This window comes from Planococcus citri, chromosome 1 (assembly GCF_950023065.1).
Source record: "Planococcus citri chromosome 1, ihPlaCitr1.1, whole genome shotgun sequence".
Lineage (NCBI taxonomy): Eukaryota > Metazoa > Arthropoda > Insecta > Hemiptera > Pseudococcidae > Planococcus > Planococcus citri.
Window position 1 is genome coordinate 7,816,881 of NC_088677.1, and position 21,189 is coordinate 7,838,069.

Sequence of the window (21,189 nt, forward strand, 5' to 3'; positions counted from 1 at the left end):
TTAATTAAGTACTTATCCAAAATGCTCGCATTTTATCAATAATTTCCAAATAGTTTGGATTTTTGCAAAAATTGTAAAAAATACCAAAAAGTCTCACCTCTTTTCAATAATTATTGAAGTCTTGCTTTTTTTCCCCGAAATTGGCAAAAAGCACTTCCGTTGATTAATATCAGTTTCGCTTTTTTGTCATAAAATGCCAAAATCTAGCTTTTTAATCAAAAAATGGGAAAATTTCAAGAGGTTTTACATTTTGAAGAATAGGTTGGGAAAAAGTATCATTTTTTTCTCGTTTTTTTGAAATAAATTTCAAATTAATGTCTTACTTTTTTCCACAAAATGTCCAAAAAGTGTTACTTTTTACCAAGAATTTAAACAATTCAATAGTTTTACTGTACTACCTTAAATTGCCAAAAATTACAAAAAAATGTCTAGGTTGTTTATCAAAAAAAAAAAAGAGTAAAAAGCCTCACTTTTCAACAAAAAATTGCGATTCCCAAAAATTGCTGCTTTTTTACTAAAATTGTCAAATTTTCTTTTTTAGTAAAATATCTAAAGAATATTTCGAAGTTGACGAGTTGTACATACCTAAAGGTTTCCTTTAGTTTCTTTATAAGCTTTGATGGAGTTTTGAATTTATTTATTTTTCTTAATTCGAGACAAGTTGCAATTTTAATTTGATGCCTGTTCACTTTACATAATTGTAGGGTGATACGTATGTACTTATGTAGATATTATGTTTCTCGTTCCTACTTCAGAAGAAAAAATTCAAACTAGATTCGAAAAAGTCGATTCATCATACAGGAAAAATTATCTAATGAGAAACTTAGATTTCAGTCCAACTATACCTCACTTTTCAAGCACATTAGCTTGAAAATGACGAATTTCATAGAGTTAGGATTAGGAATAAAATTGAATTTTCTTTCACAATTCATTTTCCTCTCATAATACTGAAAAGAGAAGAAAACTTTGAAATAAAAATGGCAACAAAATACAAATAGGTTTTATTTTTCTCTTCCTTATTACTTTCAGCTCGTTCTCAGTGATGAAGGCCTGAAAACGAGAAAAACAATAGACCAGATGGCAGATGGAATGGAACCTTATTTCAATACAATAGATTGTAATTGTAACTACAACTGACGTCACCGAAACCAAACAAAAAAACTGGTTTTATGCCTTCTTTCTAGCAGAACAAAATGAAGATAAGGATTTGTCGCGATAACGGTCCCGGTCGGTCTATCTATATGTATAGTCACGCATGGTGTTGATTTGATTCCATCTTTTCTCATATTACGTCATTCGTATACGTACTGTCTGCTAAGAAGGATCGTGTATAAAGCGTCCTATTTCTATTTCGTCTGTTCTTGTGCCGTTATTCAAGGCGAATTACAACATGTAGTCGCATGTTACCTATGGTTGTCGATCGTGATTTTCAAAAATAAGAAACCAAAAAGACTCGTTATGAATTATTAGGTAAATTTTAAAAATATTTTTTTATGGTTGTGTATTTTTACAATCCATTCCTATATTATGCTCGTTATTGTTGCATTTACGGTTAGTTTAAATATTTTTTTTTTACTTTTATATACTTGTAGGTACTAGTGTGAAGCGTATGACGATACAGTTTTTTGATATTTCTTCATTTTCTCCTCGATAGAAATAATCTTCAACTTTAAGCCAAAAATTCGTTATACTTGTAAAAACATAGACTAAAACTTCATGACTGACGTTAGAAAAGAAGGAATATTAAAACACTCGTCAATCTGTACACCTAAAAATTGAAAGTGTACCGATCCGAATTTTTAAATTTTAATCCTATTTTCTTCCTTTCTCCCATAACTGATTAATTTTAAGAGGAAGATTTAACCACTAGACGTTAAAGTGCACTAGTTTTTTTTTCCGGTGCAAAAACTCGGAAGCCGTCGGGTATTGTCGGAGGTACTTCGTTCAACTTGTATTTATCATTTCATCGTAAGGTGCGATGATTTTATTATTTTTATCAATGATGATCTTCCCTGACACTGGTTTTTCAAATTCAAATTTTTGATGTCAAGTATTTTTCCACAACTAAAGCATACTAATGATGTTCATATGAACTTACTCGATAGTTGATGTTGATTGAAAAACCACTGTCACTGTAGAGGCGAAGATTATTGACATAATCACCGCGAACTGAGAAAGAAAATATGAAAAAACAGTAAACAAGTTGAATTAAGTAGATTATTACGTATTTCCGAGCTTTCAACAATTGTTTTTCAACTCATATAATCCAAATTTGCGTACTTATGTGATATGATATGTTTTGTGGAGTATGTACAGTTGGTGAACGATATGTATCACCACTGTCGGGCTTAACTTTATTAAAAAACTACCTTGAAGTGATGATAATTGAACCATCTAACGATTAATATTATGGAAATGTAGTACGTAATGGAATGTTATATATTTTTTTTTCATCTTTATAAAGCAGAACAGAGTTTGACTTATCAGTTATCACACTAGAAAAATAGAACAAGTCGAACGAAGTATTTCCGACTGTACCCGATGACTTCCGAGTTTTTGCACCGAAAAAAAAAACTAGTGTACTTTAACGTCTAGTGATTTAACCAGGTATTTTTTTTTCTTTTTTTCTCTTTGTACTGTGTACTACTACAAAATTCCTTAAATATAGGTAGACTACACATTGACAAGTAGTATGCATGTATGTAGTATCTCACGGTCTCGCCACCTATTTATAGCATTAGGGTCATTGCATGCCAAATCGGCGGATTTTTGCACGAGGATGTCTTCGATTTTTTTCAAATTCAGATCATGTTTAGAAGAGGTCATCAAACGATTACGAATGACTCAAACTGGTACAGAATTTTGAACTTTTTTTCAAATTGTAATACTTTGAGAGGGTAACGAATGATGTCAAAATCAGTGTTGCCACTTTCAAAAACCTAAAAAAATATATTTAAAAACTTATAATTTAAATATAACCATGATCTTGGCGAGTAAAAATTCTGAAAAAATCTCAGTTTTAGTCCTTTTCATATAGGATAACACAGTGAGTAAGAAACCCGCAATCAGTTTGGTCCCAGTCCCCCTCAAGGGGCGGGTGGAGGGCTTCCATTATTTTCACATTGTCTCGAGGTACTCAACTTCAGCAGCGCATTCCTCCAAAGCTATGATACTTTGACCAGAACTGATTTCACAGCTCGAAAGGGCATTGCATGTTGAACTTTTAAAGCATTTTGAAATTTTCAAAAATTGAAAGTTGAACTTTCAAATCGAAAGTTCAAATTTCAAAATGGCACTGTAAGTGGGATCTACCATTTAAAATTCTGAAAAAATTTCTATAGATGTACCTTTTGATGCTTTTTCGAAATATTCAAGTTTCGAGATGGGATCTTTTAATGGCAAGGGAGCACCCCCACCCCAAATTTGGGCAAAACTTTCGAAAAAAAATCTGGGGCATGTGATGTATCGAATTGTATGTTTTTGGTGACGCTGAACACGAATATGATGTCAGGTTTATGATTGGACCCATCCATGGCCCCGAGCACCTCCCCAAGGGGGAGGGGGTGACCTAAAAAAATGGTTTTGTTCGTGTCACATATGGAATAGTATGTTTTCGACATCGCTGAACACGAATAAAGCTTTAGTTTTTCAAATTGACCTCACCCATGGCTCCCAGGACCTCCCCAACGGGTAAAAGTCCCAAAAAATTGGTTATGAGGGCCATGGATGGGGTCCAATCAAAAATCTGACGTCATATTCGTGTTCTACGTCCTCAAAAACATACCATTTCATGTGTCGCACGAAAAAAACCGTATTTTGAACTTTTTCCACATTTTTGGGGAGGTGCTTGGGGCTCCCCCAAATTTGGGAAAAACGTTCAAAAAAAATCTGTGGCATGTGATACATCGAATTGTATGTTTTTGGTGACGGTGAACACGAATATGACGTCAGATTTCTGATTGAACCCCATACACGCCCCCAAGCACCTCCCCAAATGGGGTAAAAGTTCAAAAAAAGTGTTTTGTTCGTGCGACACATGAAATAGTATGTTTTTGGTGACGCTGAACACGAATATGACGTCAGATTTTTGATTGGACCCCATCCATGGCTCCAAACACAAATGAAACAACTTTTCTTGGACTTTTACCCGTCTGGAGAGGTTCTGGGGGCACGGGTGAGGTCAATTTGAAAAACTAAGGCTATATTCGTGTTCAGCGATATCGAAAACATACTATATCATGTGTGACACCAATTAAACCATTTTTTTGTACTTTCCCTCCCTTTGGGCAGGTGCTAGGGGCTGCGTATGGGGCCCAATCAAAAATCTGTTGTCATATTCGTGTTCAGCGTCACCAAAAACATACAGTTCAATGTATTACATGCCACAGATTTTTTTTTGAAAGTTTTGCCCAAATTTGGGGGAGGGGGTGCTCCCTCTCCATTAAAAGATCCCATCTGGAAACTTGAATATTTCAAAAAAGCATCAAAAGGTACACCTATGGAAATGTTTTCAGAATTTTAAATGGTAGCTCCCACTGACAGCGTCATTCTAAAATTTGGACTTTCAATTTGAAAGTTCAACTTTCAACTTTTGAAAATTTCAAAACGTTTGAAAAGTTCAGAATGCAATGCCCTTCAAACTGTGAAATCAGTTTTGATCAACGTATCATAGTTTTGGAGGAATGGGCTGCTGAAGTTGAGTACTTCGAGACAATGTGAAAATAATGGAAGCCTCCCCCCCCCCCCTACGTCACTCGTAACACAACCAACTACTTTACCAACACTAGTAAATCGGTGCATGTGCAGAACGTTTCCTGGATTCTGCATCCAAAATATGTCCCTCATACTCCGATTTGAATTATTCGTCTATTATATGGTCGACGGTTTCAAACCATTTTGAGCAGTTCTGGAGCCTCCAGCAGATTTTTGAAACTTGAAATTCCCACAAAATTTCATCAAAAGCAGTTGGAAAGCTAAAATTCATTCCGTAAACTAATTTAAACATGCTAGGAAGTCGACTGCAAGTAGATTTCAAGTCATTTTGGAGCCTCCAGTGACTTTTTGGAAATTACTGGAGCCTCCAGCAGATATTTGAGTGCTCGAAATTTCCATAAAAATTTACCAAACTGAGTTGGGAACCCAAAATTTACTCTGTACTCCAATTTTAATGCGTTATCAAGTCGACTGCAGGTTGGTTCAAGTCATTTTGGAGCCTCCAGCGACTTTTCAAAAACTCCAAGAACCTCCAATAGATTTTAGAAACTTAAAATTTCCACAAAATTTCATCAAAAGCAGTTGGAAAGATAAAATTCACTCTGTAAACTAATTGTCATACACTATGAAGTCGACTACCGGACCGGTAGATTTCAAGTCGTTTTGGAGCCTCCAGCGACTTTTTGGAAGTTACCGGAGCCTCCAGTAGATTTTTCAATGCTCAAAATTTCCATAAAATGTTACCAAAAAGAGACACCTCATTTTTGACATTATTTTGAGGTGGATCCCAGGCAGTTTCAATCTTTTTTGGAGCCCTCAGCAACTTTTTAAAAACTTCTGTTTTTCGAAAAATATCACAAAATCTATCCGAATCAACTTTCGGCTTTTCAAATCGATTTTTTGATGAAATTTTCTAGAAATTTTAGTTTACAGAACGACATTCAGTTTTTCAACTATATCTGATGAAATTTTGTAGAAATCTCAAGTTTCAAAAATCTACTGGAGACTCCAAGAATTTTCAAAAAGTCTCTGGTGACCACAAAATGACTCGAATCCACCAGCACTCGACTTAATAGCGTATATAAATTGGATTGCAGCGCCAATTTTCGCTACCCAACTTCATTTGATCAAATTTTGTGGGATTTTCAAATTTCAAAAATGTGCTGGAGGCTCCAGAATTGCTCAAAATGGTTTTAAATCGTTTCCAATATATTTTCCAGGTCGAAAATAGCATGTATCCCAAATTCCAGCTTTCTAAATTAATTTGGAAAAATTTTGATTTTTTTTCTCGAAAATGAAAAAAAAATACCTGCCCGTTTTTTGATGTGTTATTCTGTACATCAAAAGCCCTGAAACTGACAAGGGGACCTCTTGAGGTGACATACTCCGATATGAACGGGACCGCGAATTTTGGAAAGAATATAGTCTAAAACCCCCAAAACCAAATTTTCAGCTGCCCAAGTTCATTTTTTGATTTTTGGCGAATTTTTGAAAATTAAAAATTGACTGTTTTTGGCGATTTATGCTTTCTTTTAAAAAGTACGTAGTTGATCAATAAAAATGGTCAAAATAAGTCCCAAAACTAATATTAATTACCCAAATCCAAATTTCATAATTTTCAGCCATTCTGGAGCCTCCAGCACAATTTTCAATTTCTCCAGAATTTTGAATTTGCTCCAGAAGGTGTGAATATGAAATTGAGCAGCTAAAAATCGAGTTGTGTATTATACTCGACCTGTTTAATGCGTTTATCCACATTTGAGCCGATTTTAAAAGTGACACCTCAAGAGTGGTTTTTTGAGGTGTCACTCTCGCTCCAAAACGGCTGGAAATGGTAGAATTTGCGCTCCGGGGGTTAGTTCTTGAAGAAATACGATTCGCGCAAATTTCAAAAATTTCCTCACAAACGGTCATCTTTTGATTTTTTTGATTTTTTAATTTTAAAAAAAACTGGTCAAAAAACCACTTTTGAGGTTTCACTTCCAAAATCGGCTCAAATGTAGATAAACTTGTTAAACAGGTCGAGTATAATACACAACTCGATTTTTAGCTGTCCAACTGCATATTCACCGCCTTCTGGAAAAAATTCAAAATTCTGGAGAAATTGAAATATTGCGCTGGAGGCTCCAGAATGGCTGGAAATTGTGAAATTTGGATTTGGGGAGTTGGTTTTGGACAAAATACAGCGATTCGCGTAAATTTCAAAAATTTTCACACAAACGGTTATCTTTTGATTTTTTTGGTTTTTTTAATTTTGAAAAAAAACTGGTCAAAAAACCACTTTTGAGGTGTCACTCTCAAATTCGGCTCAAATGGGGATAAACTCGTAAAACAGGTCGAGTGTAATATACAACTCGATTTTTAGCTGCCCAACTTCATATTCACGCCTTCTGGAGCAAATTCAAAATTCTGGAGAAATTGAAAAATCGTGCTGGAGGCTCCAGAATGGCTGGAAATTGTGAAATTTGGATTTGGGGGGGATTAGTTACGGACAAAATACAGTGATTCGCGTGGATTTCGAAAATTTCCACAAAAACGAGAAACTTTTGATTTTTTGGATTTTTTAATTTTGAAAAAAGCTGGTCAAAAAACCACTTTTGAGGTGTCACTCTCAAATTCGGCTCAGATGGGGATAAACTCGTTAAACAGGTCGAGTGTAATATACAACTCGATTTTTAGCTGCCCAACTGCATATTCATCGCCTTCTGGAGAAAATTCAAAATTCTGGAGAAATTGAAAAATCGCGCTGGAGGCTCCAGAATGCCTGGAAATGGTGAAATTTGGATTTTGGTAATTAATATTAGTTTTGGGACTTATTTTGACCATTTTTATTCATCAAGTACGTACTTTTAAAAAAAAGCATAAATCGCCAAAAACAGTCAATTTTGAATTTTCAAAAATTCGCAAAAAATAAAAAAATGAACTAGGGCTGCTGAAAATTTGGTTTTGGGGGTTTTAGACTATGCTCTTTCCAAAAATCGTGGTCCCGTTCAAATTGGAGTGTGCACCACAAGAGGTTCCCTTTTGAGAATTTTTTCATCATTTTTACTCGCGGACATTGTATGGTTATATTTAAATTATAAGTTTTTAAATCAATTTTCTTAGGTTTTTGAAAATGGCAACACTGATTTTGACATCATTCGTCGATTACCTTCTCAATGTACTACAATTTGAAAATAGAAATGCAAAATTCTTTCCAACAGAAATAATTTTCCATTTTCGGCCATTTTGAAAAACTTTGGAGCCTCACAGCTCCGCCAAAAATATTGAAAAAAATCCGTCGTTTTGGCATGCAATGACCCACATGTGTCTCAAATGTCTACACGTAGTTTGACAGGAGGTGTGGAGTATTTTTGTTTCGGCCTATTTCAAAACAAAAAGGACTACCTACGAAATACAATCACCGAATTCTAATGACTTTTTTGTGTTTATTCTGTTACAGTACCTACCTATTTGGAAGCAGCAACTTGTGAAGACAACCTACAATTTTGGCGCGGTATCCAAATTCTAACCATTCATCGCACGATGTCTCAGTGCGAGTACATTTGCGATAGTTGTTCTCAGCCGTTAACTACAGCAGTCAACACAGGCGACCAAATACACGTGACGACTTGTTATCACGTGTATCATTACAGCTGTTTGTGGCTAATGTACACGTGTGCGACAGAGATAAACGAGTGGAATGAAAAGATCACTTCCTGCGGTCATCCTGGTTGCAACCGGATGATATCGGTATCGGATATTTCACCAGCGATAGACTTCTCAACGCGTATAGTTCCTCATCCACACGACGACGACGTGCAGAATGACTCAAGAAATCAGGATCAGGACATCAACTACCGTATTTTGATGTTACGTGATTTTAACGTATGTTTACAATTATCTATCGTTTCCCTTACCAATGAAAACTCAACTCTTCGAGCACAAGCTGAATCATCGAAACGTGCATATGCCAACTTAATGACCAGGTACAACATGTTGCTAGACCAAGTGAAGAACCTCATCTCGATAGGGCAACAGAGTTCACTACCTGAACCTACACCTAAACCGAAGAATAATAATATGTTACACTCGAACGAGTCGAACGCACCTCAACCACCACCAATATCATCGTTAATGAATTCTGGATCATTTCCAGCACCGAAGACGCCTCAAAACTCCAACTCGACGCAGAATTCATTTGGACAACGACAACTTCTTTCACTTCCAGCCCCTCCCACACTTCATAATGACAGACCGGATGTTGAGGCAACTGCTTCGAAACAAAGCTCGAAAATTCCAGATCCTCCAGCCCCAGCGATTCCAAATCGTACTCAGTCACTCCACAAGCCCCCAATTCCAGCTCCCGAGCAGAAAAAGGGCACCAGTGCGGACAAGGACGATTATTATCATCGTCGTTACAGATTGAGGTTTGGAACAGAATGCTCGGAGTTGATACCATACCATCCGCTGGATTCGTATCCGCACGATTTTACAGCTGCAAGATTAGAACTTGCTAAAGACACGTACGTGAGTGCGTTCTTCGCCTACAACATCCTCCTCATGGGAGATGGAGCTGTAGAATCAATCGCGAAGGATTTGGAGATCGGCCAGCCGTATAAAGGCCAATTAGATACACAAATGTATCGCAGGGACCTTCTACTGGCGGACCTCCTACGTCACCTCAGATCTTTCGACAAACTGCCCAAAAGAATAATGTTATCGATAGGTAACTTCGACGTGAAACGCGGTACTGCGTATTCAGAATTCTTCCAAGATATGCAGAACTTATGTTTATTATTCAAAAGACACGAGGTCAGAGAGCTGATAATATTACCATTGATACCGCATCCCATGAACAACAAAGAATCTTTTTCACGAATATCGGAAGCACTTGCCTATAACTGGGAACCCTCTCTTGGAGGAAAAATTACCAGAATACCGGAAGCTTTTAGAAAACTTCACTCGAGCTCGGGTTATATGGACAAGAGTGGTCCATTCTATCAGCTGGAATCATATTACGAAGTCGTTAGGAAAATCAAGGAGAAATTTATTCCAGAGATTCTGAAAAAACCGAATGATTCAAACTCGCTGGAAGAAAACAGTCCTGCTTCACCCAAGGTCGAGACTACCAAAAAAACGATCGCTAAAAATAGTCTCACTCCGCAAAAAAAAAACATCTGAACCATTAAAGGAACCAAAGAAAAACTGATTAACATTTTTTTTCTCTTTTTTGAAAAATGTTTCATATTATTGCATTTTGTATTTTGTTGTAGGTTATATATCTCATGTGTTTAATTTTAAGCTATAAATTTGGATCCTGTATACGTTATTTTGGTTTTCTATGTCAAGTTCGAAATTTTTTTTATTTTTTTGAAAAAAATGTAACTAATGCAGGGTGACTTGAAACTTGAATTTTCGAAAGAAATGATGAAAATCTTGGGCACAAACTAATCATTTTCTTATGTAAGAATATTTTTTTTTTATTATTATTCATTACTTACCTTAAATAATTTCTTCAATTTTTCCCCCTTTCTTTTCTTTTTTCTATTTGATCATCACAGAATTTTTTTTTTAAATTAAGAAAGAATCTGAACTTCTCGAAATAAATTTATAAAAACTTGGGCCAAATTTCATATCAACATACTTACTGGGTACTTACCTCGATTTACAAATACGTACCTGGATATGTATTCCATCACTATACCAAGTGAAGATCTTCTCGATCGACCCATTTTTGAAATCCTAAATTTAAAAAAAAAAATTTGGAATTTTTTTTGAAATCTAAAAAATTATTAAGTAAATAAATCTTATAAAATCGTTAGGTACCTCAGAATTAAATTAACCATTTCGATCGTGTGATTATCAGTCTTACTTTTTTGCCATAAATTGTCGCAAATGTTCGTTTTTTTTTTTTTTTTTTTTTAAATTTCAAAAGTACCTATATAATACTTATTGTTTTACAAAATTGTCTAAAAATCGTATGCCTTATTTATGTATGTAAAACTTGGATTAAATTTAAACAAGTACAGAATTCATTAATTTCACTTGATAATGCATTTTTTTTTTTTTAGAAAAGACTCACATTTTAGGATTTTCTGTCTTATTTCCACCTGTAAAAAGGAACGAAGATTCATTACTTAATAACCTTAACTAAGTAAGTATAAGAAAAACTATTTTTTAGTTTCCTATTCAGCTATAAATTTTATTTTATTTTTTCTCGATTATACTTATGTACGTCTTGGAACGGAATTTTCAATATACTCGTATTCTACATACAGTATGACGTACAGAAGTAGTGCTCGGTGGCTTTTATTTCTAAGTGGAAACGTCAATTGAACCAAGAAGTGGTGAGGGGTTCGGCGATTTTTTTGAAATTTTTCCTGTGGAAAGACCTTTCGAAGAGATGACCAATGGCGCAAATCGCAGCCCTCTAGCCCATTTTTAAAGGCAGCCAGGGGGTGTCAAAGTTTTCAGTGAACCTAAAACATCATCGATTTCAGCAGTGGATTTGCTCGATAACCGCGATACCTACCAAAATGGTACATTTTCCCATAGTTAGGGGTTTTAAAAGGCTTTTTGGTGATATCATAAAAATCAGTGTTGCCACTTTTTTTTGTACAAAAAATTAGCTCAAAAAGTTTCGAAACGTAGTTTTCATATCGTTCCGACTCTCAAAAATTCTGAAAAAAATATATTATGGACAACTTTTCATGCTGAACAACATATTAAAAAATTGGGATGGTAACATGTTGCAATGTTGATTTTAAAAAATTTAAAGTTTGCGAAAAAATGCGATTTTTTGATTTAAAACATGAAAAAAAGTTTTGATAGGTGAAGTTGACCCATTTGACCCTTATTTTTACGTATCTGTTGAAAAAGTTGAAAAAAACCCTTTTACTCGATGAAATGAACTCCTCACAAAATCAAAATTCGAAAAAATTCGATTTTCAACTTCAAACATCGAAAAAAGTTTAAATTTATTCAGTTGTCTTATTTTGACCTCTTTCTGACGTAAGTATTTCATGAAAAAGTTGAAAAAAATTACTCTCACAACAAAAAAAATAAAAATTCGTTTATTTTTTGAATCTTTTCGAATTTTGATTTTTTGTGTGAGGAGTTCATTTCATCGAGTAAAAGGGTTTTTTCAACTTTTTCAACAGATACGTAAAAATAAGGGTCAAATGGGTCAACTTCACCTATCAAAACTTTTTTTCATGTTTTAAATCAAAAAATCGCATTTTTTCGCAAACTTTGAATTTTTTAAAATCAACTTTGCAACATGTTACCATCCCAATTTTTTAATATGTTGTTCAGCGTGAAAAGTTGTCTATAATATATTTTTTTCAGAATTTTTAAGAGTCGGAACGATATAAAAACTACGTTTCGAAACTTTTTGAGCCAATTTTTTGTACAAAAAAAAGTGGCAACACTGATTTTTATGATATCACCAAAAAGCCTTTCAAAACCTCTAACTATGGGAAAATGTTCCATTTTGGTAGGTATCGCGGTTATCGAGCAATCCACTGCTGAAATCGATGATGTTTTAGGTTCTTTGAAAACTTTGACACCCCCTGGCTGCCTTTAAAAATGGGCTAGCGGGCTGCGATTTGCGCCATTGGTCATCCCTCCAAAAGGTATTTTCACAGGAAAAATTTCAAAAAAATCGTCGAACCCCCCCTTCCACTTCTTGGTCCAATTGATGTGGAATTACCGTAGAGAGATGAATGAAGCGGCGTTGAGTAGGGAAAAATAAGGGCTTTCAAAAGCAACCTTGAAAATTTCAGGCCCATGCACAGGGTGTCCACAAATTGAAAAAACGGGTTTGGTCAAAAAAATTCAAACCGGTTTTTATTGTCGCAATGTATTCTACACACTAAGGCGACAAAAACGTAATATGCATTTTTTGAAACCGGTTTGTTGATTTGCAACCGGTTACAAAAAATATCCAAAAATTGTAGATAGATAAAAAAATTGAAACAAAAGTTGTAGAGCGTGAAAAATTACACCATTCTGTCAAATCACATTTTACAACCGGTTCATTGGTTCGCATTTAGCAACCGGTTTTTGACAATCACCTAAACATTGAAGATAGAGAAAAATGCTTGAAACAAAAGTTGTAGAGCATGAAAAATTGAACCATTTTAGGTGATCAGATTTTGAAACTGGTTCATTAATTTCCAACCAGTTATCAAAATTGAACAGAAATTGGAGATCGAGAAAAAAGCTTGAAACAAAAGTTGTTCGGCATGAAAAATGACACCATTCTGTAGAATCACATTTTACAACCGGTTCATTGGTTTGCATTCAGCAACCGGTTTTCGACAATCACCTAAAAATTGAAGATAGTGAAAAATGTTTGAAATAAAAGTTTTAGAGCATGAAAAATTGAACCATTTTAGCTGATCAGATTTTGAAACCGGTTCAATAATTTGCAACCAGTTATCAAAATTACCCAAAAATTGGAGATCGAGAAAAAAGCTTGAAACAAAAGTTTTAGAGCGTGAAAAATTACACAATTCTGTTCAATCACATTTTGAAACCGGTTCATTGGTTCGCATTTAGCAACCAGTGTACCTACTGTTTTACAAAATTGTCCAAACATCTTGCTTTTTACCTAAAATTTAAGCTTTTTAATTGCTTCTCGAACTAACATTTTTTTTCTTCTCGTTATATTTTTCTTTATTTACCTAAATTAGATATTTTTTTGTTGGAATTATCTTGATTTTTGATAAGACGTATGAGTAATTCAGAATCGAAATATATATTCGACCCATGATTTAATACTTACCTACTAAATCTGAAGATTTGTTACTAATTACTAATGATGATGTAACGATCACTTATCTTTAAGATAAATAATGCAACAAGGCGCAGTAGTGGGTCATTCCTTTTATGTAAAACTTGGATTAAATTTAAACATAAGTTAAGTACAGAGTTCATTTACTACTCGAGAAAAATTTAATTTCACTCGATGATGCGTTTTTTTTTATCTATCTGCAATGAAATATAGTACATATAAGACGGGTTTCACTTTTGGTTTTCGTATAGATTAAGTTATGTACTATTTGTACACGAATATTTTTCTGAACCGTTCCTGAAACAAAATCAAGTTTCACCTTTGTTGGACTTTTTTTTCACCGCACCCCGCACCGTCTTCTGCGACTATCAAAGTTCCACCTATATTTCTGTAAGATTTTTCAAACTACAAACTTCGATCCTGGTACTCGTGCGATAATTTCTGGAGTAAAACGAATCCAAGGTAAGATAATTTGAAAATTCTGCCTAATTTTTTTTTAAAGAAAAAACATTCCCAAATTGACTGCATGACTATATGAAGCACCTTTAAAAAAATTGAAGAGTTTTGAGCCTCGAAATTGAGTCGTAATTTGTGAAATTTTCGAAAACAGTGCAATATAACGTTAGGTTAAAATTTGGCGAACAAATCAAATTGGTACTCTCTAAATTTAAAGCAGTCAAATTTCACTGCTTAGCAGTCACGACATTTTGCCTTTTTAAAGCAGTAGTTTTTTTTACTGCAAAACAGTGAAAAATTACTGAATTGGTCAGTCAAAATGATTTTTTACTGACCAATTCAGTAATTTTTCACTGTTTTGCAGTAAAAAAAAACCACTGCTTTAAAAAGGCAAAATGTCGTGACTGCTAAGCAGTGAAATTGACTGTTTCAAATTTAGAGAGTATTATCATGGAAATGTTTTTTGGGAAGTTTTGATAAAGATATTCGAGCTCAGAAATGTGTTCAGATTTTTGATTATCTGCTGAAATTATGAACGATTTTGGAACGAAATATTTGATAGGGTGACGTATATCAACGTGCGAAAAATCGAGTTCTGCAATTTCTGAAAAAACTGTGTTTGTTGTGGAAACGCCTGTTTTCCAGCGAGACTTTCAATTATTAGTTACATACAAATTTTAATGATTTTCAATACAGTAAATTATTAGCTTAATTAGTTGGGGAGCCCGCTTAAGGATCTATTGCACCCCCTACCCGTCGATCCTACGGGACAACTTTTTTCTTAAAGGGGAGCCTTACAAGGGAACCTCTTGAGGTGTCACACTCCGATTTAAACGGGAACGCGATTTTTGGAAAAAGCATAGTCTAAAACCTCCAAAACCAAAATTTCAGCTGCTCAAGTTCATTTTTCGATTTTTGGCGAATTTATGAAAATTCAAAATTGACTGTTTTTTGCGATTTATGTTTTTTTTAAAAAAAGTACTTACTTGATCAGTAAAAATGGTCAAAATAAGTCCAAAAACTAATATTAATTACCCAAATCCAAATTTCATAATTTCCAGCCATTCTAGAGCCTCCAGAGCGATTTTTCAATTTCTCCAGAATTTTGAATTTGCTCCAGAAGGCGTCAATAAATGAAGTTGGGCAGCTAAAAATCGAGTTGTGTGCTATACTCGACCTGTTTAACAAGTTTATCTACATTTGATCCGATTTTGAGAGTGACACCTCAAAAGTGGTTTTTTGACCAGCTTTTTTCAAATTTAAAAAATCTAAAAAATCAAAAGTTTCCCATCTGTGTGGAAATTTTTGAAATTCACGCAAATCGCTGTATTTTGTCCAAAACCAACCCCCCAAATCAAAATTTCACAATTTCCAGAAATTCTGGAACCTCCAGCGCTATTTTCAACTTCTCCAGAATTTTGAATTTGCTCCAGAAGGCGTGAATATGAAGTTAGACAGCTAAAAATCGAGTTGTATATTGCACTAGACCTGTTTAACGAGTTTATTAGCATTTGAGCCGATTTTGAGAGTGACACCTCAAGAGTGGTTTTTTGATGTGTCACTCACGCTCCAAGACGGCTGGAAATAGCAGAATTTGCGCTCCGGGAATCAGTTCTACTCGATTTTTAGCTGCCCAACTGCATATTCACGCCTTCTGGAGCAAATTCAAAATTCTGGAGAAATCGAAACATCGCGCTGGAGGCTCCAAAATGGCTGGAAATTGTAAAATTTGGATTGGTGGGAGGGGAGGGGGGTTAGTTGTGGACAAAATACAGCGATTCGCGTGAATTTCAAAAATTTCCACAGAAACGGGAAACTTTTGATTTTTTGGATATTTTTAATTTTGAAAAAAGCTGGTCAAAAAGCCACTTTTGAGGTGTCACTCTCAAAATCGGCTCAAATGTGGATAAACACGTTAAACAGGTCGAGTGTAATACACAACTCGATTTTTAGCTGCCCAACTTCATATTCTGGAGAAAATGAAAAATCGCGCTGGAGGCTCCAGAATGGCTGGAAATGGTGAAATTTGGATTTGGGTAATTAATATTAGTTTTTGATGAAATTTTTAGAAATTTCGTGGAGGCTCCAGTAATTTTCAAAAAGTTTCCAGAGGCTCCAAAACGACTTTAAATCCACCTGCAGTCGACTTCGTAGCGTATTGAAATTAGTTTGCAGAATGAATTTCGGCTTTCCGTCTCCATTTGATGAAATTTTGAGAAATCTCGAGTTTCAAAAATCTGCAGGAGGCTCCAGTAATTATCAAAAAGTCGCCGGAGACTACAGAATGACTTGAAATCCACCATGCAGTCGACTTCGTAGCGTATTGAAATTTGTTTGCAGAATGAATTTCGGCTTTCCATCTCCATTTTGATGAAATTTTGGGAAATTTCGAGTTTTAAAAATCTGCTGGAGGCTCCAGTAATTTTCAAAAAGTTTCCGAAGGCTACAAAACGACTTGAAATTCACCTGCAGTCGACTTCGTAACCTATTGAAATTAGTTTGTAGAAACTTTCTGTCACCAATTGATGAAATTTTGAGGAAATTTCAAGTTTCAAAAATCTACTGGAGGCTCCAGTAATTTTCAAAAAGTTGCTGGAGGCTCCAAAACGACTTGAAATTTACCTGCAGTACTTCGTAGCCCATTGAAATTCGTTAGCAGAATAAATTTCTGCTTTCCAACTCCATTTTGATAAAATTTTGTGGAAATTTCAAGTTCCAAAAATCTGCTGGAGGCTCCAGAACTACTCGAAACGGTTCGCAACAGTTTCCAATCGATTTGGCATGTCGAAAGTAGAGTATATCCTAAATTTCAGCTTTCTCGGTCAATTTAGTAAAATTTTGATTTTTTTCCTCACTTTTGGCCTGTGAATTTTAAAAATTTACCAAAAACCGAAAAAGGCACTTTAGGACTTGAAATTTTGTCAGGTGATAAATTTTTGCCTGGTTTTGCGTTCCAACATGAGACTTGCACAAAATTTTTTAAACCGTAGAGAGATAGATTAAAAGATCAGGCAAAAATTTATCACCTGTCAAAATTTCAAGTGCGGAAGTGCTTTTTTCGATTTTTGGTGAATTTTTGAAAATCAAATTTGGGCCAAAAATAACGAAAAAATCAAAATTTTACCAAATTGACCAAGAAAGCTGGAATCTGGGATATACCCTATTTTCGACATGGCAAATCGATTGGAAACTGTTTCAAACCGTTTTGAGCAGTTCTGGAGCCTCCAGCAGATTTTAGAAACTCGAAATTCCCACAAAATTTTATCAAATTGAGTTGGAAAGCCGAAATTTACTCTGCAACTAGTGTCTCTTGGAGCCTCTAGCAACTTTTTGAAAATTAGGCACTGGAGCCTCCAGTAGATTTTTGAAACTTGAAATTTCCCAAAATCTCATCAAACGGAGATGGAAAGCCAAAATTTACTCTGTACTCCAATTTCAATACTCTCTGAAGATGACTTCAGGTGGGTTCAACTCATTTTGGAGCCTCCAGCGCCTTTTCGAAAATTACTGGAGTCTCCACCAGATTTTTGAAACTTGAAATTCCCACAAAATTTTATCAAATGGAGTTAGCAGGCTGAAATTTACTTTGCAAACCAATTTCAATACGATACGAAGTCGACTGCATAGTGGTTTCCAGTGGTTTTGAAATTTTCAGCTACTTTTTGGAAATTTTAATTTTCCAAAAAACGCCATACAACCTTTCAAAAAGTCGCTGGAGGCTCCGTAACGACTCAAAATCCACCAGCAGTCGACTTCGTAGCGTATTGAAATTAGTTTGCAGATTGAATTTCGGCTTTCCATTTCCATTTGATGAAATTTTGGGAAATTTCAAGTTTCAAAAATCTACTGGAGGCTCCAGTAATTATCAAAAAGTCTCCAGAGGCTACAAAATGACTTGGAATTCACCCACAGTCGACTTCGTAGCGTATTGAAACTGGTTTGCAGAATGTATTTCGGCTTTCCAATTCCATTTGATGAAATTTTGTGGGAATTTCGAGTTTCAAAAATCTGCTGGAGGCTCCAGAACTACTCGAAACGGTTTGAAACAGTTTCCAATCGATTTGGCGTGTCGAAAATAGGGTATATCCAAAATGTCAGCTTTCTCGGTCAATTTGGTAAAATTTTGATTTTTTCCCTCATTTTTGGCCTAAATTTGATTTTCAAAAATTCACCAAAAATTGAAAAACGCACTTTAGCACTTGAAATTTTAAAAGGTGATTTTTTGCCTGATCTTTCGATCTACCTTTGTACGGCTTAAAATATTTTGTGCATGTCCTATGCTGGAACGCAAAATCTGCGATTTCGGGTAACCTGGGAATCAAAATGGCCGCCATTTTGTAAGTAGCCAAGTAGGGCCACTTTTTTTCAAATTACAACTACGAGGGCTAGAACTGTTCCTTAGGACTCCCCGCTTTAAATAAAAGTTGTCCCGGAGGATCAAGGGGGGGGGGGGTGGGGTCTAATAGATCCTCAGGTGAGCTCCCCGACTAAATGTGAATCGATCTAATTACTAATTACGAATTTTCATCTATCTATCTTGCTATGTAGATGTCAACGATCACGGAAATCACATGCGAAAAATGCCTACGTCCATTGATACCTTCAGATCCAGCGAGTCAGGCGCGAGGAATCTCAACCTATGGTTTTTTTCTGACAAAATGCAAACATTTATACCATCAAAGCTGCATCAGGGAACTGTACAACACCCCGACGTCGGCCAATTCGCAAGAACCGCATAGCTTCATCTGTCAACGTCAGAATTGTGCCACTTTGGTAAAGCATAATGAAATTTTCACCATAGCTCCTACATTACAAACCAGAACAATTCATTCTGCAGGCTCATCAACAATGCTTGATGAGAATTTAAAACCAACTACGGAAATCGTATGCGAAAAATGTCTACTCCCACTGATATCTCCACGTTCAGCGAATCAGACGCCACAAATCACAACGTACGTGTTTTCTATCTCAAATTGTAAGCATTTATACCATCAAAGCTGCATCAGAGATCTGTATAATACTCAGACGACGTCGCCCAATTCGGAAGAACCGTTCATCTTCATCTGTCAAAATCAGAAGTGTGCAGCTCCGGTAAAGCATGATCAGATTTTTACCGTAGTTCCCACATTACAAAGCAGAAAAATTGATTCTGTGACGAACGATGAGTCATCTGAACCACAAGCACCAAGTTACGCCAATGCTGCGACAACCACAACAAAACACCAGCCGATAACTGCAGTTAACCAGATGCCCAAAACTACCATCAGCAAAATACCAAAACCAAAATCAACGACAAACCAGAATACGAGTAGTAAGACACCCTCTCAAACAACGAAGTGTACACAACCGTTTAAAATGTTGATAATTCTGGCTAATGAATTAGATGCAAAACTACGAGAATGTGAGCGTAAAAATCCGGCTTCCATTGCTCGTTCTTATTCTCGTGCAAAGAAACCTGCAAAACACGGACCTATAGAGCAAACCAGACAGCGTCACATACGATTCCAAAAACGATTTAAAATGGATCCCGAGATACTCGAACCGTTCTACCCTCTGAATTCTTATCCCTTTCAGTATACTGTGGCTGGAATTGAATCCTGGGATGGAGTTGCAAAAATCGCCATATTTGCCAAGGACGTACTCATGATGGGAGATGGTCTTATATACGGTATGGTAAAATTGATCTCTACAGCGATACCTTTCGAATTCGATTTACATCCAGCATTATACGGAAGAGATTTCGACATTTTAGATTTAGCTGTCGCATTGGACTTTTCATTTCCAAAGCTTCCTCCTAGAATCATGCTTTCCATTGGAAATTGGGATGTCTTCGATTTTATTCGAAGTCAACCTCAAAAATTTCATGATAAGTTCCGAAAACTCCTTCAAAGTTTTGAATCTCGTCAAGTCAAGGAATTATATTTGATCCCTCCAATAAGGTACACTAATCGAGACTCGTCATCTGCATTTGCGTATGTTGTTTTTTTGTTCAAAGCTGATGGTGGTAATACTTTTGGCGGCAAAACTATAGTCTTGGATCCGCCTTCTTCATTCAAGTATCCCATTGTGGACAAAGATGGGCCGATGTTCGAACTAGAACTATTTGAACCCTTCGTACGATACATACGTGAGAGATTCATTCCTGCAGCTGCTGAAAATCACTCCGATGATGAAGTAATGTAGGTACTTATAAGATGAGTACTTATAAGATGATAATTTGAGTGTATTTTAGTGTAAAGCATTTTTAATTATAGAAGTGTCGATTTCATGTGAGTAGGTATACTTACAGTAAACTTTTATATTGTTTGATCTTTATTTTATGCATTTTTACTTTATACCAATTATTAAAGTTAATAGTACTTCGTAATTTATTGTAAAAAAAAACCAACAAAATTTCCAAACAAAATATCGTTTTTCAAGTCAAACTGTCAAAATCTCAAAAAGTGTTGTTTTTTGTCAAAATTGCAAAAAAATTGTTTTATTAAAATCAAAATTTACAAAAAATTGGTACTTATTTTTCCAAACAAATTCAGGCCAAAAATGAGGGAAAAAATCAAAATTTTACCAAATTGACCAAGAAAGCTGAAATTTGGGATAATACTCTATTTTCTACACGCCAAATCGATTGGAAACTGTTTCAACCTGATTTGAGCAGTTCTTGAGCCTCCAGCAGATTTTTTGAACTTGAAATTTCATCAAATGCAGTGAAGTCGACTGCATGTAGATTTTAAGTCGTTTCGAAGCCGCCAGCGACTTTTTGGAAATTACTGGAGCCTCCAGTAGATTTTTCAATTCTCAAATTGTCCATAAAACTTTACCAAACAGACCTGGAAATCAAAAATTTACTATCAAGTCGACCATTTTGGTGCCTCCAATGACTTTTTGAGAATTTCTGGAGCCTCCAGCAGATTTTTGAAACCTGAAATCTCCTACAAATTTCATCGAATTGAGTAAGATAACTGAAATTCACTCGGCAAACTAATTTCGATACGCTATGAAGTCGACGCGGATAGATTTAAGGAAATTTTGGAGCCTCCAGCGACTTTTTGGAAATTACTGGAGCCTCCAGTAGATTTTTCAATTCTCAAATTGTCCATAAAATTTTACCAAACAGACCTGGAAATCAAAAATTTACTATCAAGTCGACCATTTTGGTGCCTCCAATGACTTTTTGAAAATTCCTGGAGCCTCCAGCAGATTTTTGAAACCTGAAATCTCCTACAAATTTCATCGAATTGAGT

At 35.4% G+C, this 21,189-nt stretch overlaps 2 protein-coding genes across 3 annotated transcripts; both read left to right on the forward strand.

Annotated features, from left to right (window-relative positions):
- The first annotated feature begins 1,214 nt into the window (after positions 1 to 1,214).
- Positions 1,215 to 10,185, forward strand: LOC135846512 (uncharacterized). Of its 2 annotated transcripts, none has more exons than XM_065365646.1 (2): positions 1,215 to 1,551; positions 8,156 to 10,185. In XM_065365646.1, the coding sequence occupies exons 1-2, from the start codon at positions 1,494 to 1,496 to the stop codon at positions 9,874 to 9,876; spliced, it is 1,779 nt and encodes a 592-aa protein (XP_065221718.1). In that variant the 5' UTR covers positions 1,215 to 1,493; the 3' UTR covers positions 9,877 to 10,185. The 2 variants fall into 2 exon arrangements, with proteins under 2 accessions (XP_065221718.1, XP_065221725.1); XM_065365653.1 differs by having other exon boundaries at positions 1,215 to 1,470.
- A 3,525-nt stretch (positions 10,186 to 13,710) lies between these two features.
- On the forward strand, positions 13,711 to 20,482 carry LOC135846525 (uncharacterized). Its single transcript, XM_065365667.1, has 2 exons — positions 13,711 to 13,954; positions 18,497 to 20,482. Exon 2 carries the CDS (start codon positions 18,497 to 18,499, stop codon positions 20,129 to 20,131), a length of 1,635 nt encoding a protein of 544 aa, XP_065221739.1. The 5' UTR covers positions 13,711 to 13,954; the 3' UTR covers positions 20,132 to 20,482.
- The last annotated feature ends 707 nt before the right edge of the window (positions 20,483 to 21,189 follow it).

Bases quoted from the DNA above. Each gene is read 5' to 3' on its own strand.
- LOC135846512 (XM_065365646.1), top strand. From the start codon at position 1,494: ATGGTTGTGTATTTTTACAATCCATTCCTATATTATGCTCGTTATTGT. The intron at 1,552-8,155 runs GTTAGTTTAAAT...ATTCTGTTACAG, and splicing joins TCGTTATTGTTGCATTTACG to TACCTACCTATTTGGAAGCA.
- LOC135846525 (XM_065365667.1), top strand. From the start codon at position 18,497: ATGTCAACGATCACGGAAATCACATGCGAAAAATGCCTACGTCCATTG.